Here is a 20,789-nt window from a genome sequence, read left to right as displayed (position 1 = left end):
ATATTGTCGAACTCCAAATCTTTCAGTTTATCAGTTTATCTGTAGAATCACTGAAGCCACACAGGAAACATGAAGTTTGACCAAGAACAGATTATAAAGAGCGTACAGGCCTTAATCTCTGAGAAATACAAAGGTAAATGTTTACATCACTTTATATACAAATTAAATTAGGCTTAAACACTAAAATAATCACTTTCTCTGTTTAATTTACATTTTTTCATGGTTTGAAAAAAAGAGTGATTAGATGGATTATTTTTTACCGTTTCCAGAAATATTTCTGTCAGAGAGGAGTTTATAACTATTTAGCTTTAAATTAGTGATTAAATGTGTATTTATAACTATTTAGCTTTAAATTAGTGATTAAATGTGTATTTATAACTATTTAGCTTTAGTGATTAAATGTGTATTTATAACTATTTAGCTTTAAATTAGTGATTAAATGTGTATTTATAACTATTTAGCTTTAAATTAGTGATTAAATGTGTATTTATAACTATTTAGCTTTAGTGATTAAATGTGTATTTATAACTATTTAGCTTTAAATTAGTGATTAAATGTGTATTTATAACTATTTAGCTTTAAATTAGTGATTAAATGTGTATTTATAACTATTTAGCTTTAAATTAGTGATTAAATGTGTATTTCTTTGCTGTAAAGATGTCAAGCATTGACTGTCTCCATGGCAACTGCTTTGGTTTTCAGTGACATAATAAAAATAACAGCAAAATTAGTTTTAAAGAAGTTTAAATGCCATATATAATCATCTCTGTCACCTTTGTCAAATTCAAGGCCCGAGGGCCAAGTCCGGCCCCTTAGAGCCTGCAATTGGGCCCCTAGGCTAAGTAGATTTACACCTGAGCCACGGTCGCCATTGAGTGGTTAAATGTAAATATTTATTTTATACTTTATTGCATTAATTAACAAACAAAATGTCTTTCACAGACAACTGTCATCAAAAGTACATGAAATTATGGAGAGGGTACTAATGATAGGAAGAGGGTCCACATGATCTGACAAAAAAGATTGAGAACCACTCATTTACACAAAGATTCATGTTGTCTCTGTCATTCTCACTTTCTCCTGAGGGCCAAATCAGATGCTCTGAAGGGCCAGATTTGGCCCCTGAGCCTTGAGTTTGACATGTGCGCTAACATGTTGGTCTTGTTCTTTTCAGATGCACCAATCATACAGCCCTCATCGTGCTACACAGCAGTGGTGGTGGAAGTGGTCCTCAGAGAAGCCTGGACTAGTGGAGGTTCTCTGATGAACCAGGAGTGCTCTGAGGACCAACCTTTGGAGCATCTGCATCTCCAACAGAACCACTCTCATTACTTTATAGTCAAGGTTCCAGACAGTGGAGCCCCAAAGATGGTTGAGGTGGAGACAGAGAATGAGGAGGGGCTCCAGACAAGGAGGGGCTGCAAAAGGAAGGCTGGAGATCACAACGTCCAAACGCCAAATAAAAAGAAAGTGAAGGTTGAGGAGGGGCTTCAGACAAGGAGGGGCTGCAAAAGGAAGGCTGGAGATCACAACGTCCAAACGCCAAATAAAAAGAAAGTGAAGGTTGAGGAGGGGCTTCAGACAAGAAGGGGCTGCAAAAGGAAGGCTGGAGATCACGCCGGAAAGCCAAATAAAAAGAAAGTGAAGGTTGAGGAGGGGCTTCAGACAAGACGGTGCTGCAAAAGGAAGGCTGGAGATCACGCCGGAAAGCCAAATAAAAAGAAAGTGAAGGTTGAGGAGGGGCTTCAGACAAGACGGTGCTGCAAAGGGAAGGCTGGAGATCACAACGTTGGAAAGCCAAAGAGAAAGAAAGTGAAGGTTGAGGAGGGGCTTCAGACAAGACGGTGCTGCAAAGGGAAGGCTGGAGATCACAACGTTGGAAAGCCAAAGAGAAAGAAAGTGAAGGTTGAGGAGGGGCTTCAGACGAGAGAAACTTTTATCAGAAACAAAGGTAAACTATTGTGTATTTTCTCTGTTAATATACATCACAAATCAGGACTTCAGATAAAGGATTATCTTTGATGGTTTATCAAGTTATCGACACAATCTGAGAAATACTAAAAGTTCCAGTTGTTTAATTTGACCCAATGCACGAACCAGCTTTGATTATTTAGACTTAGATCAACTAAAAGCAGCACAAGTTGTTAATGTGTCTGAACAAGATTTTAAATCATCTAAAAAGCTGCTAAATGATCAAAAAATCAGGCTGAATGTTTCACTCCAATAGAATGTTTACAGGCAGTGGGGCCGTGTGACATCATCAATCACATGATTTCAAGATGGAGGAACACAGGCTCTAAAAGTGTAAAGTGGTGTTGGATTTTAAACTAAAATGGTTCATAATAATGTGTTTTGTTAGACATAGATCTACTAATGATGACATTTAGAAACAATAATAATAATCTTCACATCGATTCATGTTTTCTGTGATTATTCATTTCTCCTTTGGGCCACATCAGATGATCTAAAAGGCCACATTTGGCCCCCGGACCTGGAGAGAGTGTGTGTGTGTTTTTGTCTGAACGTGTGAATTGTTTCATTTTCTAACCAATGTGTGTGTGTGTGTGTGTGTGTGTTTTCAGAGTACTTTGAAGCCACTTATAAGGAGCTGAAGGTACTAGGTCATGGTGGTTTTGGGCGTGTTCTCAAAGCTGTTCGTCTGTCTGACTCCAAACCTGTAAGTTTAGACACACAGTGACTCCAGGCTTTAAAAAGCATCAACGCTGTCATTACATGCTGGTTTTTATGTCTTGCAGGTAGCGATAAAGCACATTCCACGGGACATGGTGACATATGTGTTGATGAATGTAAGTATTCTCATCAATGTTAGCAGACATTCACATTTCCAGGTTTGGGGCTGTTTGTAGAAACTCTTTGTTTTCTTTAGCGCCACAATCAACGTACGTTGGAGGTTTCTGAGGTGGTGATGATGAAGAGAGCGGCTAGTGGGAATTGCCAAAACAGCCTGCTGAACCCCGCCATCATTGGCTTTGAGGAGCTCATTGAACTTGACGATGAGTTGTTGATCGTCATGGAACATGTTGAGGATGCCGTGGATCTCCAGGACTTTGTCACGTCATCAACCGAACCAATGCTGGAACATGACGCCAAGGTAAGAACCACTCCCCTCACTGCCCCTAACACACGTGTCCAACTCAAGGCCTGGGGGCCAAATCTGGCCCTTTAAAGCATCCAATTTGGCCTGCAGGAAAAATAAGAATGACATAGAAAACATGAATTATTGTGTAAATGACTAAAAACTAATGCTGTTGTAGATATCTCTGCCTCTTCAAACACATACATTTAAGCTACTTATACAATGTTATCAGGGCTTAGTTTATATCACATGAAGGCATTTTTAATGTCAAATTTTTGAAAAAACTCCAATGTTTTTCTCTCCAAATTGCTGCAAAAAATCTACAAATTAAATAAAAAATGGTTAAAAAAATGGAGGACATTTAGAGAGAATTTGAGGTTTATTAAGGATATTGTCGGTGCTTCACATACTTTACATATCATTTATATGTAAGTGCAAACTAATGTGTAAATTGCATATTTTCCAACCTGTAATCTGTGGCCCACTGAAGGTCAAACTGGTCCAGATTTGTCCCCAGAACTAAAGTGAGTTTTCCACCCTGCCCTAACCCTTGTGTCTCTTTCTGTTCCAGAGCATCATTAAACAAGTCCTCGATGCAGCCGTCATCATGCAGCACAACAACGTGTTCCACAGCGATATAAAACGTGACAACATCCTGGTTTCATTCAAAGATGAAAGACCATCTGTGAAGATCATCGACTTTGGCTGTGCTAATTTTATCTTCGCCACGCCCTATGAGTCCTTCTCTGGTTCATCTTCAATTCTTTTCTTAGTTTACACATCTTTAAATTCACTAATTTCCTCTAATAATAATAATAATTCTGACCACTTTTTATTTCCTATTTTTTATGATTACAGGAACAGAAGTATTTGCTCCACCAGAGGTTTGGTTTCATCGTGTCTATGAGGCAGAACCAACCACGGTGTGGCAGATCGGACTCCTTCTGTCTAATCTATTCAGGGCTCACTTCTATCAAACATATGACCACGTCATTAATTCAACATTTACACTAAACAACCTTTCACATCGTAAGTAACACACACACATGCGTGCACACACACACACACAATATATTGTATTTTACATTTTATTTCGTATTAAATCCTGGTTTTAGGAGTGGTGTCTTTCTCTACTTCTCAGAACAAGTAAAGCTCAGTTAGATGATCACTGAGTGTGTTCTAACCCAGACCTTTATCTACAGAACTCACTCACACGTGCTGTCCCTTAGAGGAGAAACAGACTACAGTAGAACATATTGATCAGCTGGTTGTTAATAAATGTGTCTGTGTGACATTTAGCATCAGAACATTTCATCCAGAATTTTCTTTCTGATCAGATTTGGTTGAGTTAAAATATCAATAATTATATCGTATATCATCATTTAGAGAAAATATACAGATACATGAGTTTTGGTCCATTTCACCAGCCCTAGTTCTAACCAGTCTAATAATGGTCTAATAAGCACTAAATAATGACCATTAAACATGTTTTACCTTCGTTGTTGTGCCAATAAATGAAAATACATTCTGATATTATTAAACCTGTGACATATGAAAGGAAAATAAATAAGTGTTATTATACTAGTGCGACCCCTGTGGTCACATGATAAATAACAGCTCCTTTAATTGAATAATGAGTTCATTCCAATGGCTGCATGTTTGAATGTTTGACAATCATTGTTCTTCACTGTTCTAAAGTCCTCCTCTTATGGTTCTCTGCAGAAGGAAATGACTTTATGAGTCGGTGCATGAAGGTGTCGCCCAAACTTCGGCCAAGCTTAAAGGACCTGCAGCTCCACCCATGGTTCAATGATTTAACACCTCCATGAGGAAAAATGCATTTCTGGTTTCAGCCGAAACACTTATTTTCATTTCGGTGCATCCCTAAATTTAAACAGCAAAAATGTCAATAAATGACTGGTATTAACCAAATCACTGTTCTCTGTGTCTGGTGAAGAAACACAAGAAATCACTTTCAAAACTTTCCAATAGATGAGGCCTACACCATAGATTAAACTGATTTAGTCTCAATTATTAACAAGATAAACAGTGAATAATCATCATCAGGTAATCTAACATTGGACTGGACCTTTGTCCTAAACTTTCCTCATTTTTCTGGAAAGGGAAGTAGGATTTCCTCCTCAGAACAAGAAGAACAAAGGATAGAATTTGGGCTTCAGTGTACGCATACAAATTAAAATTTTGTGATGAGACTTCTAAATGATCTAAAATCTCCTAAATGATCTAAAATCTACTAAATGATCTAAAATCTACTAAATGATCTAAAATCTACTAAATGATCTATAAATCAGGCTGAATGTTTCACTCCAATAGAAAACAATGAGATGTTTACAGGAAGTGGGGCCGTGTGACATCATCAATCACATGATTTCAAGATGGAGGAACACAGGCTCTAAAACTATAAAGTGTTCCTATTTATAATAGACAATAAACTGAATATGATGAATATTCAGTTTATTGAAGGTTCATCTCTGTGGAAAAGATGTAGAAAAAGTGTAATTAGAGTAAAATCTCACTGTAATAAATCTACTGTAGCAAAGATAAACCCACTCTCAGCGTTTCTTTCTTCCTCCAACGCTCTCTCGTACGCGTCCAGTTCTTCCCACACTTCAGTCCAGATGTTCTTCCTCCACTGAACACACACAGTTATTTCTTTCTCCAACTTTTCAATCCTGTGAAACGTTAAACAGTTTGTTATTTTACATTATTGATGTAAACAGCTCAAACAGTCCCTGTTTTATCTGTGTCATCTTTTTTAAAGTGTCTAAAGCAGTGGTTCTCGACTATTTCAGACTGCAACCTCAAAATAACAGCTTTTTTGGGAGTCGTGCCCCATCCATAAAGTCATTAAAATGATGGTCCATTGTTCTATGAATCTGTGATAACCACATTTATTTATTCATCTGAATAATATCCACTGTTATCCAGGAACGTTTTTTATTATTATTATAGTCATCATAAAGATGGAAATCCTGGTTTTAATCACTTATCAAATTAAAGTGACCAAAAATGGTGGAAAAAGTGGTGAAATGGGATTTTAAAAACCATAGAAATTGGTTAAAAGTTGCAAACTGTGGGTAATGGAAATTAAAATTGTTGGAAACATGAGTTTAAACTGGCAAAATATGGGCATTAAAAATCATGAATGTGGTTAAATTGGCAAACATAATCATGAAATATGGTGAAAAGAGATTAAAAGTGACAATAATGGGTCAACATATGTGACATTAGGTGTAAAAGTGGTAGAAAGGGTTTATAAGTGCTGAACATGTCTGGAAAGTGGAAAAAATATGGCAAGAAAAAGTGATGAAAATAAGTTAAAATATGGCAAAACATTTACATGATTTTAATTAATTTCCTTCCTTGGATGCTCTCATTACAAAATAATATATCAACAATATAACACAACCAAACAGTACAAGAAAAAATGTTAATAATCCCATTTGGAATAAAAACAAAAAACTAATCATACCCGTTTTATACCATAATTAATGGTGAAAATAGATAATTGTGACATCCATAAAACTCACACATGAACAGTTTGTGTTTGATTAGTAATTATCCAGTAGCTCAGTCATGTGTTCAATCATCTCACTGTGTTTTCTCCACAGTTAGATTATAATGTATATAATAAACTAGTTTCACTCACATTCTCCTGTTGTTTTCAGCTTGTCGGATAAACTCTGCAGTTCTCTGTGTTTCCATCCTTTGTAAAGATGTACATGGATAATGTCCGCTTTGGTTTCCTTCTCCCTGATTAAAATAAAAACACACTTTACATTAAAACATGATGATGATGATAGAAGAACCACAGAAAACCTGTTCAACCCTGCACCCATTGTCGGACACACGCAGAATATGCTGTCTTCACTAAAAGTTGTTGCAAGCAACGTGTTTTTTAGCTACTAGTACAGTGCACGTCGGAAGTATGTATTCATGTGGGAGCATAAGGGGTATATTTGCGGGTGCAATTTTCCTGGTTTAACTCTATGAGACATGCGCATGATAGATGTGTTGTTTTTTGTTTTAAGTCATTTTTATATTTTTTTTGTTTGGTGTATTTTTCTGTTTAATATCAACACAAAAAGTCTTTAATGCAAATATTAGGACAGCCGTAGTGGGTCTAAAGTGGAATGTTTTGTAGCAACGCAACGATTTGAGCAGACTGACGGAAAACTACGGTGACCCGGAAGTACAGAGTGACGCATTCCGGAAGTCTTCTTCTTCTTCGTGGATTTGTTATGGCGGTTGGCATTCTTTTTATTTTTTATCTTTATTTTACAAACAAACAGAATATAAGGACACACAAAATACAAGAAAATAATGCCAGGGGGTTCACATACAAACAAACATTTTAGAAACTGTACAGATGTAAATGGTTTTCTGAGCCTTTTTATTTTTGGATTTCTTAATGACATTTATGTAATTTATTATATCAATATCAGAATAAGAATCAGAATCAGAATCAGAATCAGAATCAACTTTATTGACCAAGAGTCTATGAATACACACGAGGAATTTGTCTTGGTGACCTGTGCTCTCTCAGATAGTGTAACATTAAATAATAACAATCAACTAGAAGTATAAACATAAATATAAGAGTAGTTAGACTAATATGTGCAAACTAAATAAAATAACAAGATAATAATAATAATAATAATAATAATAATAATAATAATAATAATAATAATAATAATAATAATAATAATAATAACGAAATAAAACAAAAATACAATAATAATAATAAGATAATAGTGCAGTACTGCATTGATGAGTAGTGCAGTGAACATTTAAATGAAAATATTATGTTCATGAACATTCACAGTGACAGGTTGATCCAGAGTTATGTTTAGTTCCAGGTTATTTCACAGTAACAGAAACAGGTCTGATAATATTAAAACACTTGTTGCACTGTAAGCAGTGAAATATGAGTTTTAAACGCGATAAACTTTACCTTTCAGTTCTCCTTTGCGGTTGCTAGGGCGGCCATCTTTGAACAACAACAAAAAAAACTTTATTAAAAAAAAAAAGAAAAACTCTGTGTTATTTAGCCCAGCAGGTGGCGCACAAACCTCAGGTTATATTTGACCGATTTCTACAGCTACGAGGTTTTTTAGTCATAAATTTACCTTTTAATAAAAATCATTTTAATTTATTACAACATGACATAATGTTGGTTAAAAAAAAAGCTTTTATTTGTGTTGATTTATTCATATAAACTCAGCTGTGAAAACACTTCAGAATTGACCCGTTTTACATTAAAATATGTTGCTCATCTTTTACATTTTAACTTATTTACATTTTTAGGATGAGCAGATAAACAGTTCATCTTTATCTCTGTTAATTATTTGTCAGTTTTGTATTTGGGTCACGTGACACCTAAATATTTTGTCCAACTGCTCTTATTTAATTTAAGGTTTAAATGCATAAAAATATTCCAAATATGTAGTAAGTAGTATATATGCACCCACTTTCATATATATATTTCAAAATGTCACTTATAAATTGACTTGTGTAATTTATTATGTGTTCAAATACAGTATCATGTGACTGTCTGACCATGACTGATGTTTAGAAAAAAAATTACTCTACAATTACAATTACTCTAAAACAATTCTCATTTTTTTCTGCCATATTTATAGTCCTGTATAAGATTTACGAGTATTTCTATTTTTATTTACATCATAATATTCATGCAAACTTGTCTGATGAGGAACATTTTATGAAATATCCATCCTTGTATCTCACTGAGGTATGATGTTAAACTAGTGTTAAATTAGTTTTAAACTGGTGTTAAACTAGTGTTAAAACACATATACATGTAATTGTGTTATGTGAAATCATACGGAAAAGGCAGGGGATTATTCGGATAATCCGTGTTCAAGGTAGTAATATCATCTGAATATGTGTAATAAGAATAATATAAACACTATTAAAACACTAAAGATCTCTGGATTAAAATTACAAACACTGTTAGGTTGGAAACATCAACAGACTGATAGAGCTTGTTGATGTTTATCTCCCTCTGACCTTTGAATAAAAAGTAAATTAAAAAAAGGTTGTTTTTTTTAAAAAAAAACAAATTGATTTTTGATTCATGTTTATAATTGTAGCCATGTTGTTACCCTGATGAAGGTCCTTTGACCAAAAGCTTGGGAAATTAAATTGTTTTACTTGCATTGATCCAAGTGTGCAGATCTATTTTTCATACAAATATTCTTTAAGCTCTGGTACAGATTTAGTCGTGAGTTTGGTGATTCTACTTCTGATTGATGACTTAAATAAAATGATGTTCATACCATGATTATTTACATTTGTAACAACAGTGACACTTGTTATTTTTATTATGTCATTTCAGGTGAAGCTGGAGAAAAACTGCCCTGTTTCTGTGGATTGTTGCAGACACTGTGACTGTAAAACATTTCCCTCTGTAAACTGTTAATGTCTGTATGCTTCATGTCTGTCTGTACAGCAGAGACCACAATGTACTACATCTGTAAACTCCCTGCACAACATCTGGCCCAGGTTCACTGAGGTCTTCACAGATTATCACCGCTAATTCACCCATTTATTATTAACCAATTGGTTACATACATTTAACCTTCAACATAATATCTACAGAATTCTACAATTGAATAAAATAAATCAAAATAAATGATAAGACCCTGAAAAATAACCTAAATAAATCCAATAAAAACAAATTATACATTTAAAGCGTAAACAATTCAAGTTAACTTTTTTGTTAATTATATTTAATTATATGGGAGATTTTAGATTTAGTCCAATAAAATCAGACTCATTTTCTGGCTGATAATGGACCAATATCTGATATTGTGGCAGGATGAAGGAACGACTGAGGTGGAGGTTAGTACAGCTTTGATCCTTTCAGCAGCATCACACGGATAAACATACAAAGCGCGCCAAACATTATATATGGCGTAAAAGCACACCTCCTACCCATCAACCCCATGGGTGAGAGAACAGTCCCTAAGTGATCACCACAATATCAATATCTGATCAGGACCCACTACCACTCAACACACTGATCCCATTAAATAAAATAGATATCATTTAATGAGTTGTTCATTTGTTATTAGCGTGATTCCATTCACTAGGCCTGTGAAATCTGTGTATCATTCGTTTATCATTATGTAACAAAATCGTGAAAAACGGAAGAAAAAAAAAAAAAAACACTCATTATTTGATATTTGTTTCCAAAACCAAAATGAAAAAACGGAAAACCTTCCTCCTTCAACGGGAAACTTCCTGTGTTTTTCCCCTTGGGTGGTTCTCACAGCTGGTTTTCAGAACAAAGCCGTGTTAGAACCAAACACAGCGTTAAAGTTCCCCATGGCTGTGGACTCTCTGCTCCACCCCCCGCTGATGATGTCACACACACGTCAAAAAACCCATCATCCAATCAGAAGACCAGTTACATCAACAGAACTATCCTTTCATCTGATTGGCTGCTGCTTATCGAACATAACGCTTTGATATTGTCGAACTCCAAATCTTTCAGTTTATCAGTTTATCTGTAGAATCACTGAAGCCACACAGGAAACATGAAGTTTGACCAAGAACAGATTATAAAGAGCGTACAGGCCTTAATCTCTGAGAAATACAAAGGTAAATGTTTACATCACTTTATATACAAATTAAATTAGGCTTAAACACTAAAATAATCACTTTCTCTGTTTAATTTACATTTTTTCATGGTTTGAAAAAGAGTGATTAGATGGATTATTTTTTACCGTTTCCAGAAATATTTCTGTCAGAGAGGAGTTTATAACTATTTAGCTTTAAATTAGTGATTAAATGTGTATTTATAACTATTTAGCTTTAAATTAGTGATTAAATGTGTATTTATAACTATTTAGCTTTAGTGATTAAATGTGTATTTATAACTATTTAGCTTTAAATTAGTGATTAAATGTGTATTTATAACTATTTAGCTTTAGTGATTAAATGTGTATTTATAACTATTTAGCTTTAAATTAGTGATTAAATGTGTATTTATAACTATTTAGCTTTAAATTAGTGATTAAATGTGTATTTATAACTATTTAGCTTTAAATTAGTGATTAAATGTGTATTTATAACTATTTAGCTTTAAATTAGTGATTAAATGTGTATTTATAACTATTTAGCTTTAAATTAGTGATTAAATGTGTATTTCTTTGCTGTAAAGATGTCAAGCATTGACTGTCTCCATGGCAACTGCTTTGGTTTTCAGTGACATAATAAAAATAACAGCAAAATTAGTTTTAAAGAAGTTTAAATGCCATATATAATCATCTCTGTCACCTTTGTCAAATTCAAGGCCCGAGGGCCAAGTCCGGCCCCTTAGAGCCTGCAATTGGGCCCCTAGGCTAAGTAGATTTACACCTGAGCCACGGTCGCCATTGAGTGGTTAAATGTAAATATTTATTTTATACTTTATTGCATTAATTAACAAACAAAATGTCTTTCACAGACAACTGTCATCAAAAGTACATGAAATTATGGAGAGGGTACTAATGATAGGAAGAGGGTCCACATGATCTGACAAAAAAGATTGAGAACCACTCATTTACACAAAGATTCATGTTGTCTCTGTCATTCTCACTTTCTCCTGAGGGCCAAATCAGATGCTCTGAAGGGCCAGATTTGGCCCCTGAGCCTTGAGTTTGACATGTGCGCTAACATGTTGGTCTTGTTCTTTTCAGATGCACCAATCATACAGCCCTCATCGTGCTACACAGCAGTGGTGGTGGAAGTGGTCCTCAGAGAAGCCTGGACTAGTGGAGGTTCTCTGATGAACCAGGAGTGCTCTGAGGACCAACCTTTGGAGCATCTGCATCTCCAACAGAACCACTCTCATTACTTTATAGTCAAGGTTCCAGACAGTGGAGCCCCAAAGATGGTTGAGGTGGAGACAGAGAATGAGGAGGGGCTCCAGACAAGGAGGGGCTGCAAAAGGAAGGCTGGAGATCACAACGTCCAAACGCCAAATAAAAAGAAAGTGAAGGTTGAGGAGGGGCTTCAGACAAGAAGGGGCTGCAAAAGGAAGGCTGGAGATCACAACGTCCAAACGCCAAATAAAAAGAAAGTGAAGGTTGAGGAGGGGCTTCAGACAAGACGGTGCTGCAAAAGGAAGGCTGGAGATCACGCCGGAAAGCCAAATAAAAAGAAAGTGAAGGTTGAGGAGGGGCTTCAGACAAGACGGTGCTGCAAAGGGAAGGCTGGAGATCACAACGTTGGAAAGCCAAAGAGAAAGAAAGTGAAGGTTGAGGAGGGGCTTCAGACAAGACGGTGCTGCAAAGGGAAGGCTGGAGATCACAACGTTGGAAAGCCAAAGAGAAAGAAAGTGAAGGTTGAGGAGGGGCTTCAGACGAGAGAAACTTTTATCAGAAACAAAGGTAAACTATTGTGTATTTTCTCTGTTAATATACATCACAAATCAGGACTTCAGATAAAGGATTATCTTTGATGGTTTATCAAGTTATCGACACAATCTGAGAAATACTAAAAGTTCCAGTTGTTTAATTTGACCCAATGCACGAACCAGCTTTGATTATTTAGACTTAGATCAACTAAAAGCAGCACAAGTTGTTAATGTGTCTGAACAAGATTTTAAATCATCTAAAAAGCTGCTAAATGATCAAAAAATCAGGCTGAATGTTTCACTCCAATAGAATGTTTACAGGCAGTGGGGCCGTGTGACATCATCAATCACATGATTTCAAGATGGAGGAACACAGGCTCTAAAAGTGTAAAGTGGTGTTGGATTTTAAACTAAAATGGTTCATAATAATGTGTTTTGTTAGACATAGATCTACTAATGATGACATTTAGAAACAATAATAATAATCTTCACATCGATTCATGTTTTCTGTGATTATTCATTTCTCCTTTGGGCCACATCAGATGATCTAAAAGGCCACATTTGGCCCCCGGACCTGGAGAGAGTGTGTGTGTGTTTTTGTCTGAACGTGTGAATTGTTTCATTTTCTAACCAATGTGTGTGTGTGTGTGTGTGTGTGTGTTTTCAGAGTACTTTGAAGCCACTTATAAGGAGCTGAAGGTACTAGGTCATGGTGGTTTTGGGCGTGTTCTCAAAGCTGTTCGTCTGTCTGACTCCAAACCTGTAAGTTTAGACACACAGTGACTCCAGGCTTTAAAAAGCATCAACGCTGTCATTACATGCTGGTTTTTATGTCTTGCAGGTAGCGATAAAGCACATTCCACGGGACATGGTGACATATGTGTTGATGAATGTAAGTATTCTCATCAATGTTAGCAGACATTCACATTTCCAGGTTTGGGGCTGTTTGTAGAAACTCTTTGTTTTCTTTAGCGCCACAATCAACGTACGTTGGAGGTTTCTGAGGTGGTGATGATGAAGAGAGCGGCTAGTGGGAATTGCCAAAACAGCCTGCTGAACCCCGCCATCATTGGCTTTGAGGAGCTCATTGAACTTGACGATGAGTTGTTGATCGTCATGGAACATGTTGAGGATGCCGTGGATCTCCAGGACTTTGTCACGTCATCAACCGAACCAATGCTGGAACATGACGCCAAGGTAAGAACCACTCCCCTCACTGCCCCTAACACACGTGTCCAACTCAAGGCCTGGGGGCCAAATCTGGCCCTTTAAAGCATCCAATTTGGCCTGCAGGAAAAATAAGAATGACATAGAAAACATGAATTATTGTGTAAATGACTAAAAACTAATGCTGTTGTAGATATCTCTGCCTCTTCAAACACATACATTTAAGCTACTTATACAATGTTATCAGGGCTTAGTTTATATCACATGAAGGCATTTTTAATGTCAAATTTTTGAAAAAACTCCAATGTTTTTCTCTCCAAATTGCTGCAAAAAATCTACAAATTAAATAAAAAATGGTTAAAAAAATGGAGGACATTTAGAGAGAATTTGAGGTTTATTAAGGATATTGTCGGTGCTTCACATACTTTACATATCATTTATATGTAAGTGCAAACTAATGTGTAAATTGCATATTTTCCAACCTGTAATCTGTGGCCCACTGAAGGTCAAACTGGTCCAGATTTGTCCCCAGAACTAAAGTGAGTTTTCCACCCTGCCCTAACCCTTGTGTCTCTTTCTGTTCCAGAGCATCATTAAACAAGTCCTCGATGCAGCCGTCATCATGCAGCACAACAACGTGTTCCACAGCGATATAAAACGTGACAACATCCTGGTTTCATTCAAAGATGAAAGACCATCTGTGAAGATCATCGACTTTGGCTGTGCTAATTTTATCTTCGCCAGGCCCTATGAGTCCTTCTCTGGTTCATCTTCAATTCTTTTCTTAGTTTACACATCTTTAAATTCACTAATTTCCTCTAATAATAATAATAATTCTGACCACTTTTTATTTCCTATTTTTTATGATTACAGGAACAGAAGTATTTGCTCCACCAGAGGTTTGGTTTCATCGTGTCTATGAGGCAGAACCAACCACGGTGTGGCAGATCGGACTCCTTCTGTCTAATCTATTCAGGGCTCACTTCTATCAAACATATGACCACGTCATTAATTCAACATTTACACTAAACAACCTTTCACATCGTAAGTAACACACACACATGCGTGCACACACACACACACACACACACACAATATATTGTATTTTACATTTTATTTCGTATTAAATCCTGGTTTTAGGAGTGGTTTCTTTCTCTACTTCTCAGAACAAGTAAAGCTCAGTTAGATGATCACTGAGTGTGTTCTAACCCAGACCTTCATCTACAGAACTCACTCACACGTGCTGTCCCTTAGAGGAGAAACAGACTACAGTAGAACATATTGATCAGCTGGTTGTTAATAAATGTGTCTGTGTGACATTTAGCATCAGAACATTTCATCCAGAATTTTCTTTCTGATCAGATTTGGTTGAGTTAAAATATCAATAATTATATCGTATATCATCATTTAGAGAAAATATACAGATACATGAGTTTTGGTCCATTTCACCAGCCCTAGTTCTAACCAGTCTAATAATGGTCTAATAAGCACTAAATAATGACCATTAAACATGTTTTACCTTCGTTGTTGTGCCAATAAATGAAAATACATTCTGATATTATTAAACCTGTGACATATGAAAGGAAAATAAATAAGTGTTATTATACTAGTGCGACCCCTGTGGTCACATGATAAATAACAGCTCCTTTAATTGAATAATGAGTTCATTCCAATGGCTGCATGTTTGAATGTTTGACAATCATTGTTCTTCACTGTTCTAAAGTCCTCCTCTTATGGTTCTCTGCAGAAGGAAATGACTTTATGAGTCGGTGCATGAAGGTGTCGCCCAAACTTCGGCCAAGCTTAAAGGACCTGCAGCTCCACCCATGGTTCAATGATTTAACACCTCCATGAGGAAAAATGCATTTCTGGTTTCAGCCGAAACACTTATTTTCATTTCGGTGCATCCCTAAATTTAAACAGCAAAAATGTCAATAAATGACTGGTATTAACCAAATCACTGTTCTCTGTGTCTGGTGAAGAAACACAAGAAATCACTTTCAAAACTTTCCAATAGATGAGGCCTACACCATAGATTAAACTGATTTAGTCTCAATTATTAACAAGATAAACAGTGAATAATCATCATCAGGTAATCTAACATTGGACTGGACCTTTGTGCTAAACTTTCCTCATTTTTCTGGAAAGGGAAGTAGGATTTCCTCCTCAGAACAAGAAGAACAAAGGATAGAATTTGGGCTTCAGTGTACGCATACAAATTAAAATTTTGTGATGAGACTTCTAAATGATCTAAAATCTCCTAAATGATCTAAAATCTACTAAATGATCTAAAATCTACTAAATGATCTAAAATCTACTAAATGATCTATAAATCAGGCTGAATGTTTCACTCCAATAGAAAACAATGAGATGTTTACAGGAAGTGGGGCCGTGTGACATCATCAATCACATGATTTCAAGATGGAGGAACACAGGCTCTAAAACTATAAAGTGTTCCTATTTATAATAGACAATAAACTGAATATGATGAATATTCAGTTTATTGAAGGTTCATCTCTGTGGAAAAGATGTAGAAAAAGTGTAATTAGAGTAAAATCTCACTGTAATAAATCTACTGTAGCAAAGATAAACCCACTCTCAGCGTTTCTTTCTTCCTCCAACGCTCTCTCGTACGCGTCCGGTTCTTCCCACACTTCAGTCCAGATGTTCTTCCTCCACTGAACACACACAGTTATTTCTTTCTCCAACTTTTCAATCCTGTGAAACGTTAAACAGTTTGTTATTTTACATTATTGATGTAAACAGCTCAAACAGTCCCTGTTTTATCTGTGTCATCTTTTTTAAAGTGTCTAAAGCAGTGGTTCTCAACTATTTCAGACTCCAACCTCAAAATAACAGCTTTTTTGGGGGGTCGTGCCCCATCCATAAAGTCATTAAAATGATGGTCCATTGTTCTATGAATCTGTGATAACCACATTTATTTATTCATCTGAATAATATCCACTGTTATCCAGGAACGTTTATTATTATTATTATTATAGTCATCTTAAAGATGGAAATCCTGGTTTTAATCACTTATCAAATTAAAGTGACCAAAAATGGTGGAAAAAGTGGTGAAATGGGATTTTAAAAACCATAGAAATTGGTTAAAATTTGCAAACTGTGGGTAATGGAAATTAAAATTGTTGGAAACATGAGTTTAAACTGGCAAAATATGGGCATTAAAAATCATGAATGTGGTTAAATTGGCAAACATAATCATGAAATATGGTGAAAAGAGATTAAAAGTGACAATAATGGGTCAACATATGTGACATTAGGTGTAAAAGTGGTAGAAAGGGTTTATAAGTGCTGAACATGTCTGGAAAGTGGAAAAAATATGGCAAGAAAAAGTGATGAAAATAAGTTAAAATATGGCAAAACATTTACATGATTTTAATTAATTTCCTTCCTTGGATGCTCTCATTACAAAATAATATATCAACAATATAACACAACCAAACAGTACAAGAAAAAATGTTAATAATCCCATTTGGAATAAAAACAAAAAAACTAATCATACCCGTTTTATACCATAATTAATGGTGAAAATAGATAATTGTGACATCCATAAAACTCACACATGAACAGTTTGTGTTTGATTAGTAATTATCCAGTAGCTCAGTCATGTGTTCAATCATCTCACTGTGTTTTCTCCACAGTCAGATTATAATGTATATAATAAACTAGTTTCACTCACATTCTCCTGTTGTTTTCAGCTTGTCGGATAAACTCTGCAGTTCTCTGTGTTTCCATCCTTTGTAAAGATGTACATGGATAATGTCCGCTTTGGTTTCCTTCTCCCTGATTAAAATAAAAACACACTTTACATTAAAACATGATGATGATGATAGAAGAACCACAGAAAACCTGTTCAACCCTGCACCCATTGTCGGACACACGCAGAATATGCTGTCTTCACTAAAAGTTGTTGCAAGCAACGTGTTTTTTAGCTACTAGTACAGTGCACGTCGGAAGTATGTATTCATGTGGGAGCATAAGGGGTATATTTGCGGGTGCAATTTTCCTGGTTTAACTCTATGAGACATGCGCATGATAGATGTGTTGTTTTTTGTTTTAAGTCATTTTTATATTTTTTTTGTTTGGTGTATTTTTCTGTAATGTACAGTGCCCGTCGTAAGTATGCATTCATGTGGGATTAAAAGTATTTAGTTTAGTGTATTTTGAGTCATTTTCATGTTTTTGTTGTCGTTTGGTGTATTTTCCTGTAATATATGTTTTTTGGAGTCATTTTGTGTGTTTTTGGAGCCTTTTTGTATATTTTTCTGCATTTCTGTTGTCGTTTTGTGTACTTCCTGTATAAATATTGTTTAGTTTTTTTTTTTTGTATAATTATTTTTTGTTGCTTTAAGTATGGTGGTCCGTTACACACACGTACACACGTAGACGGTGATCGATAGTGAAGCGCACCTGATCGGTGTGTGTGTAAAAAAGAGAGACCCAAAAGTACCACAAAAAATAAACGTTTTGCAACACCAAAGTCGCAAATCTCTCTCAACGGCTCTGTGTGAGTTCACCATGTACATCCCGATGTAGTGCACGCACACGCATCAGCCCTGTGTGTGTTTGTTTACATTGCAGCTGCTAGCATCTTTTTTAGCACATATAATAACTTAAGAAGAAACACTCACCGTTGCGCAGAACAAACAATAATCATAGTGGACCCATCCGCTCACAAAAACGCTACATTCCTCTGTCTGAAGAAGCAGATTGTTTGTGATAAGGTAATGACCATCAGCACAGGCACCGCCCACACTCATGGAGGAGGAAGTGACGTCTGTGACCCGAGATTTAAAGTAAGTTTGGAATCACGGGAATAATATTAAATAACCATGAAATATTAACTTAAATGACTTTTAGCGTTACAAAAACGTTTTTAATATCGACCTTTTTTTTTTAACCTGGTGACACGGTGACATCATGATCCCGGAACCGGAAGTGACGCGCTCTTACCGAGGGAGCCATAATTATAAAATTAATGTTTTGACCGTTTTGCGTCACCAAATTACTCCAAGATAACAGAAGCACACACTCGGGGTATTTGGAACATGGATGAATAGCAGTTGATTCACAGTTCATCTGTTTCGCCTTCAAAATGGATGCCGGAAGTCGTCTCTCAACAGATGGTGCTCTAGCGCCCCCTCACACCCTGAGGTCAAAAGTTGAATAGGTTTCATTTTGGGGCCGTCCAGAAGTGAAATAAAATTAAAATAAACATTTGGAAATTACCAAAATACTCCAAAATAACAGATACACACACTCGGGGTATTTGGAACCCGTCGACCGAGTTTCAGGTCGAACTGGCATCGCGTCGGGGAGATATTTGCTCCACACACACGCACACACCTCCCTTGAATTATAGCATAGATTCAGCTAGCTAAACATAGTATTCTTATTCTCCAATGTTGCATCCTCCAAGGATCAGACTGGTGATGTAGTGGCAGGATTTAATGAATGGGAATATTCATACATTCAATTTGTAAAACTGAAAAAAGAACACAAACAAGACAAATATAAATGTTCTTTTTTGTACTCCAACAAAAGATGAGATAATTAACATAACACACCCCAAATGTCTAAATGACCATATATACATGCAAAGAAATGTACATATGTAAATAAGTCTGCATAACATTCAAGTTATTAACAATAGGACTGGCACATGTATCTGATGCTAATAGTTAGCTAGTAACCATCTTCCAAAACACAACTCCAAAGAGTATGCAAAGTACCTATATATTAATCAAACATGTCAACACAATGATATATAATGCAAAACTTACGGATGAAGCCGTTTATGTGAACTTAGATGCAAGATTTTTCTGTACTGGACGGACACAGATCTTCCGTTGCGTGTTGAGAGGTGAAAAAAGGAAGTACATTACTTCCGGGTTATCTGAGGCCTTTCTGATACAGTGCAGTTACACTTTCCTGCTGCTAGATGGCGGCAACAACCCACAGAGAAACATGAACACGTGACGTTTACTTAAAAACTTTATATTTAAACCACAGATATCAGAATCAGAATCAGAATCAACTTTATTGACCAAGAGTGTATGAATACACACGAGGAATTTGTCTTGGTGACCTGTGCTCTCTCAGATAGTGTAACATTAAATAATAACAATCAACTAGAATAAAGAAAAATAAATTAAAAAAATGAGTATAAACATAAATATAAGAGTAGTTAGACTAATATGTGCAAACTAAATAAAATAACAAGATAATAATAATAATAATAATAATAATAATAACAATAATAATGAAATAAAATAAAAATACAATAATAATAATAAGATAATAGTGCAGTAGTGCATTGATAAGTAGTGCAGTGAACATTTAAATGAAAATATTATGTACATGAACATTCACAGTGACAGGTTGATCCAGGGTTGTTATGTTTAGTTCCAGGTTATTTCACAGTAACAGAAACAGGTCTGACTCTCTATGACTGTTTAGTGTTGATCACAGTGACAGCCTGGGGGAAGAAACTGTTTTTATGGCGGGTAGTTTTGGCGTACAGTGATCTGTAGCGTCTGCCGGAGGGGAGGAGTTTAAACAGATTGTGTCCAGGGTGGGAGGGGTCTGCAGTGATGCTACCTGCCCGTTTCCTGACCCTGGACAGGTATAAGTCTTGGATGGAGGGCAGATCAACACCAATGATCTTTTCTGCAGTCCTGACTATCCTTTGTAGTCTGTGTCTGTCTAGTTTGGTTGTAGATCCAAACCAGACAGTGATGGAGGTTCACAGAACAGACTGAATGATGGAGGTGTAGAACATGATCAGCAGCTCCTGGGGCAGGTTGAACTTCCTCAGCTGTCGCAGGAAGTACATCCTCTGCGGTGCCTTTTTCCTGGTTGTGTCTATGTGGGAGGTCCACTTCAGGTCCTGTGAGATTGTGGATCCCAGGAACCTGAAGGAGTCCACGGTAGACACTTTGGTATTCAGAATGGTAAGGGGGGGGGGTTGGGGGGGGGATTTCTCCTGAAGTCCACTGTCATCTCCACAGTCTTGAGCGGGTTCAGTTCCAGATGGTTCTGACTGCACCAGAGAGCCAGCTGTTCCACCTCCATCTGAAGGCTGACTCGTCCCCGTCCTGGATGAGACCGATGACGGTG

The 20,789-nt window shown here is 36.2% G+C and overlaps 2 protein-coding genes and 1 long non-coding RNA gene across 7 annotated transcripts; 2 read left to right on the top strand and 1 right to left on the bottom strand.

Annotated features, from left to right (window-relative positions):
• Nucleotides 1-12: 12 nt before the first annotated feature.
• On the top strand, nucleotides 13-5,155 carry LOC114475958 (serine/threonine-protein kinase pim-1-like). Its single transcript, XM_028467184.1, has 9 exons — nucleotides 13-133; nucleotides 1,175-1,476; nucleotides 1,648-1,951; nucleotides 2,583-2,677; nucleotides 2,757-2,807; nucleotides 2,888-3,112; nucleotides 3,669-3,846; nucleotides 3,956-4,126; nucleotides 4,820-5,155. The coding sequence occupies exons 1-9, from the start codon at nucleotides 70-72 to the stop codon at nucleotides 4,924-4,926; spliced, it is 1,497 nt and encodes a 498-aa protein (XP_028322985.1). The 5' UTR covers nucleotides 13-69; the 3' UTR covers nucleotides 4,927-5,155.
• LOC114475959 (uncharacterized) lies at nucleotides 2,316-19,603 on the bottom strand. Of its 3 annotated transcripts, none has more exons than XR_003675519.1 (6): nucleotides 19,454-19,603; nucleotides 17,350-17,453; nucleotides 16,246-16,367; nucleotides 6,768-6,871; nucleotides 5,669-5,790; nucleotides 2,316-3,202 (listed from the first exon to the last, which is right to left on the bottom strand). It is a non-coding gene; the product is annotated as an uncharacterized LOC114475959 (long non-coding RNA). The 3 variants fall into 3 exon arrangements; XR_003675518.1 differs by lacking the exon at nucleotides 2,316-3,202 and adding an exon at nucleotides 3,240-5,589; XR_003675520.1 differs by lacking the exons at nucleotides 2,316-3,202; nucleotides 5,669-5,790; nucleotides 6,768-6,871 and adding an exon at nucleotides 14,749-16,166.
• On the top strand, nucleotides 10,624-15,732 carry LOC114475957 (serine/threonine-protein kinase pim-1-like). 3 transcript variants are annotated; one of them, XM_028467182.1, is made up of 9 exons: nucleotides 10,624-10,744; nucleotides 11,824-12,080; nucleotides 12,168-12,516; nucleotides 13,150-13,244; nucleotides 13,324-13,374; nucleotides 13,455-13,679; nucleotides 14,236-14,413; nucleotides 14,523-14,693; nucleotides 15,397-15,732. In XM_028467182.1, exons 1-9 carry the CDS (start codon nucleotides 10,681-10,683, stop codon nucleotides 15,501-15,503), a joined length of 1,497 nt encoding a protein of 498 aa, XP_028322983.1. In that variant the 5' UTR covers nucleotides 10,624-10,680; the 3' UTR covers nucleotides 15,504-15,732. The 3 variants fall into 3 exon arrangements, with proteins under 3 accessions (XP_028322983.1, XP_028322984.1, XP_028322982.1); XM_028467183.1 differs by having other exon boundaries at nucleotides 11,824-12,087; nucleotides 12,175-12,516; XM_028467181.1 differs by having other exon boundaries at nucleotides 11,824-12,516; nucleotides 15,397-15,730.
• Nucleotides 19,604-20,789: the final 1,186 nt, after the last annotated feature.

Source organism: Gouania willdenowi, chromosome 14 (genome assembly GCF_900634775.1).
Source record: "Gouania willdenowi chromosome 14, fGouWil2.1, whole genome shotgun sequence".
NCBI classification, from domain to species: domain Eukaryota; kingdom Metazoa; phylum Chordata; class Actinopteri; order Blenniiformes; family Gobiesocidae; genus Gouania; species Gouania willdenowi.
This window is presented reverse-complemented; position numbering and strand designations above follow the sequence as displayed.

Bases quoted from the DNA above. Each gene is read 5' to 3' on its own strand.
- LOC114475958 (XM_028467184.1), top strand. From the start codon at position 70: ATGAAGTTTGACCAAGAACAGATTATAAAGAGCGTACAGGCCTTAATC. The intron at 3,113-3,668 runs GTAAGAACCACT...TTTCTGTTCCAG, and splicing joins TGCTGGAACATGACGCCAAG to AGCATCATTAAACAAGTCCT. The intron at 3,847-3,955 runs GTTCATCTTCAA...TTATGATTACAG, and splicing joins GCCCTATGAGTCCTTCTCTG to GAACAGAAGTATTTGCTCCA.
- LOC114475957 (XM_028467181.1), top strand. From the start codon at position 10,681: ATGAAGTTTGACCAAGAACAGATTATAAAGAGCGTACAGGCCTTAATC. The intron at 14,414-14,522 runs GTTCATCTTCAA...TTATGATTACAG, and splicing joins GCCCTATGAGTCCTTCTCTG to GAACAGAAGTATTTGCTCCA. The intron at 14,694-15,396 runs GTAAGTAACACA...GGTTCTCTGCAG, and splicing joins ACTAAACAACCTTTCACATC to AAGGAAATGACTTTATGAGT.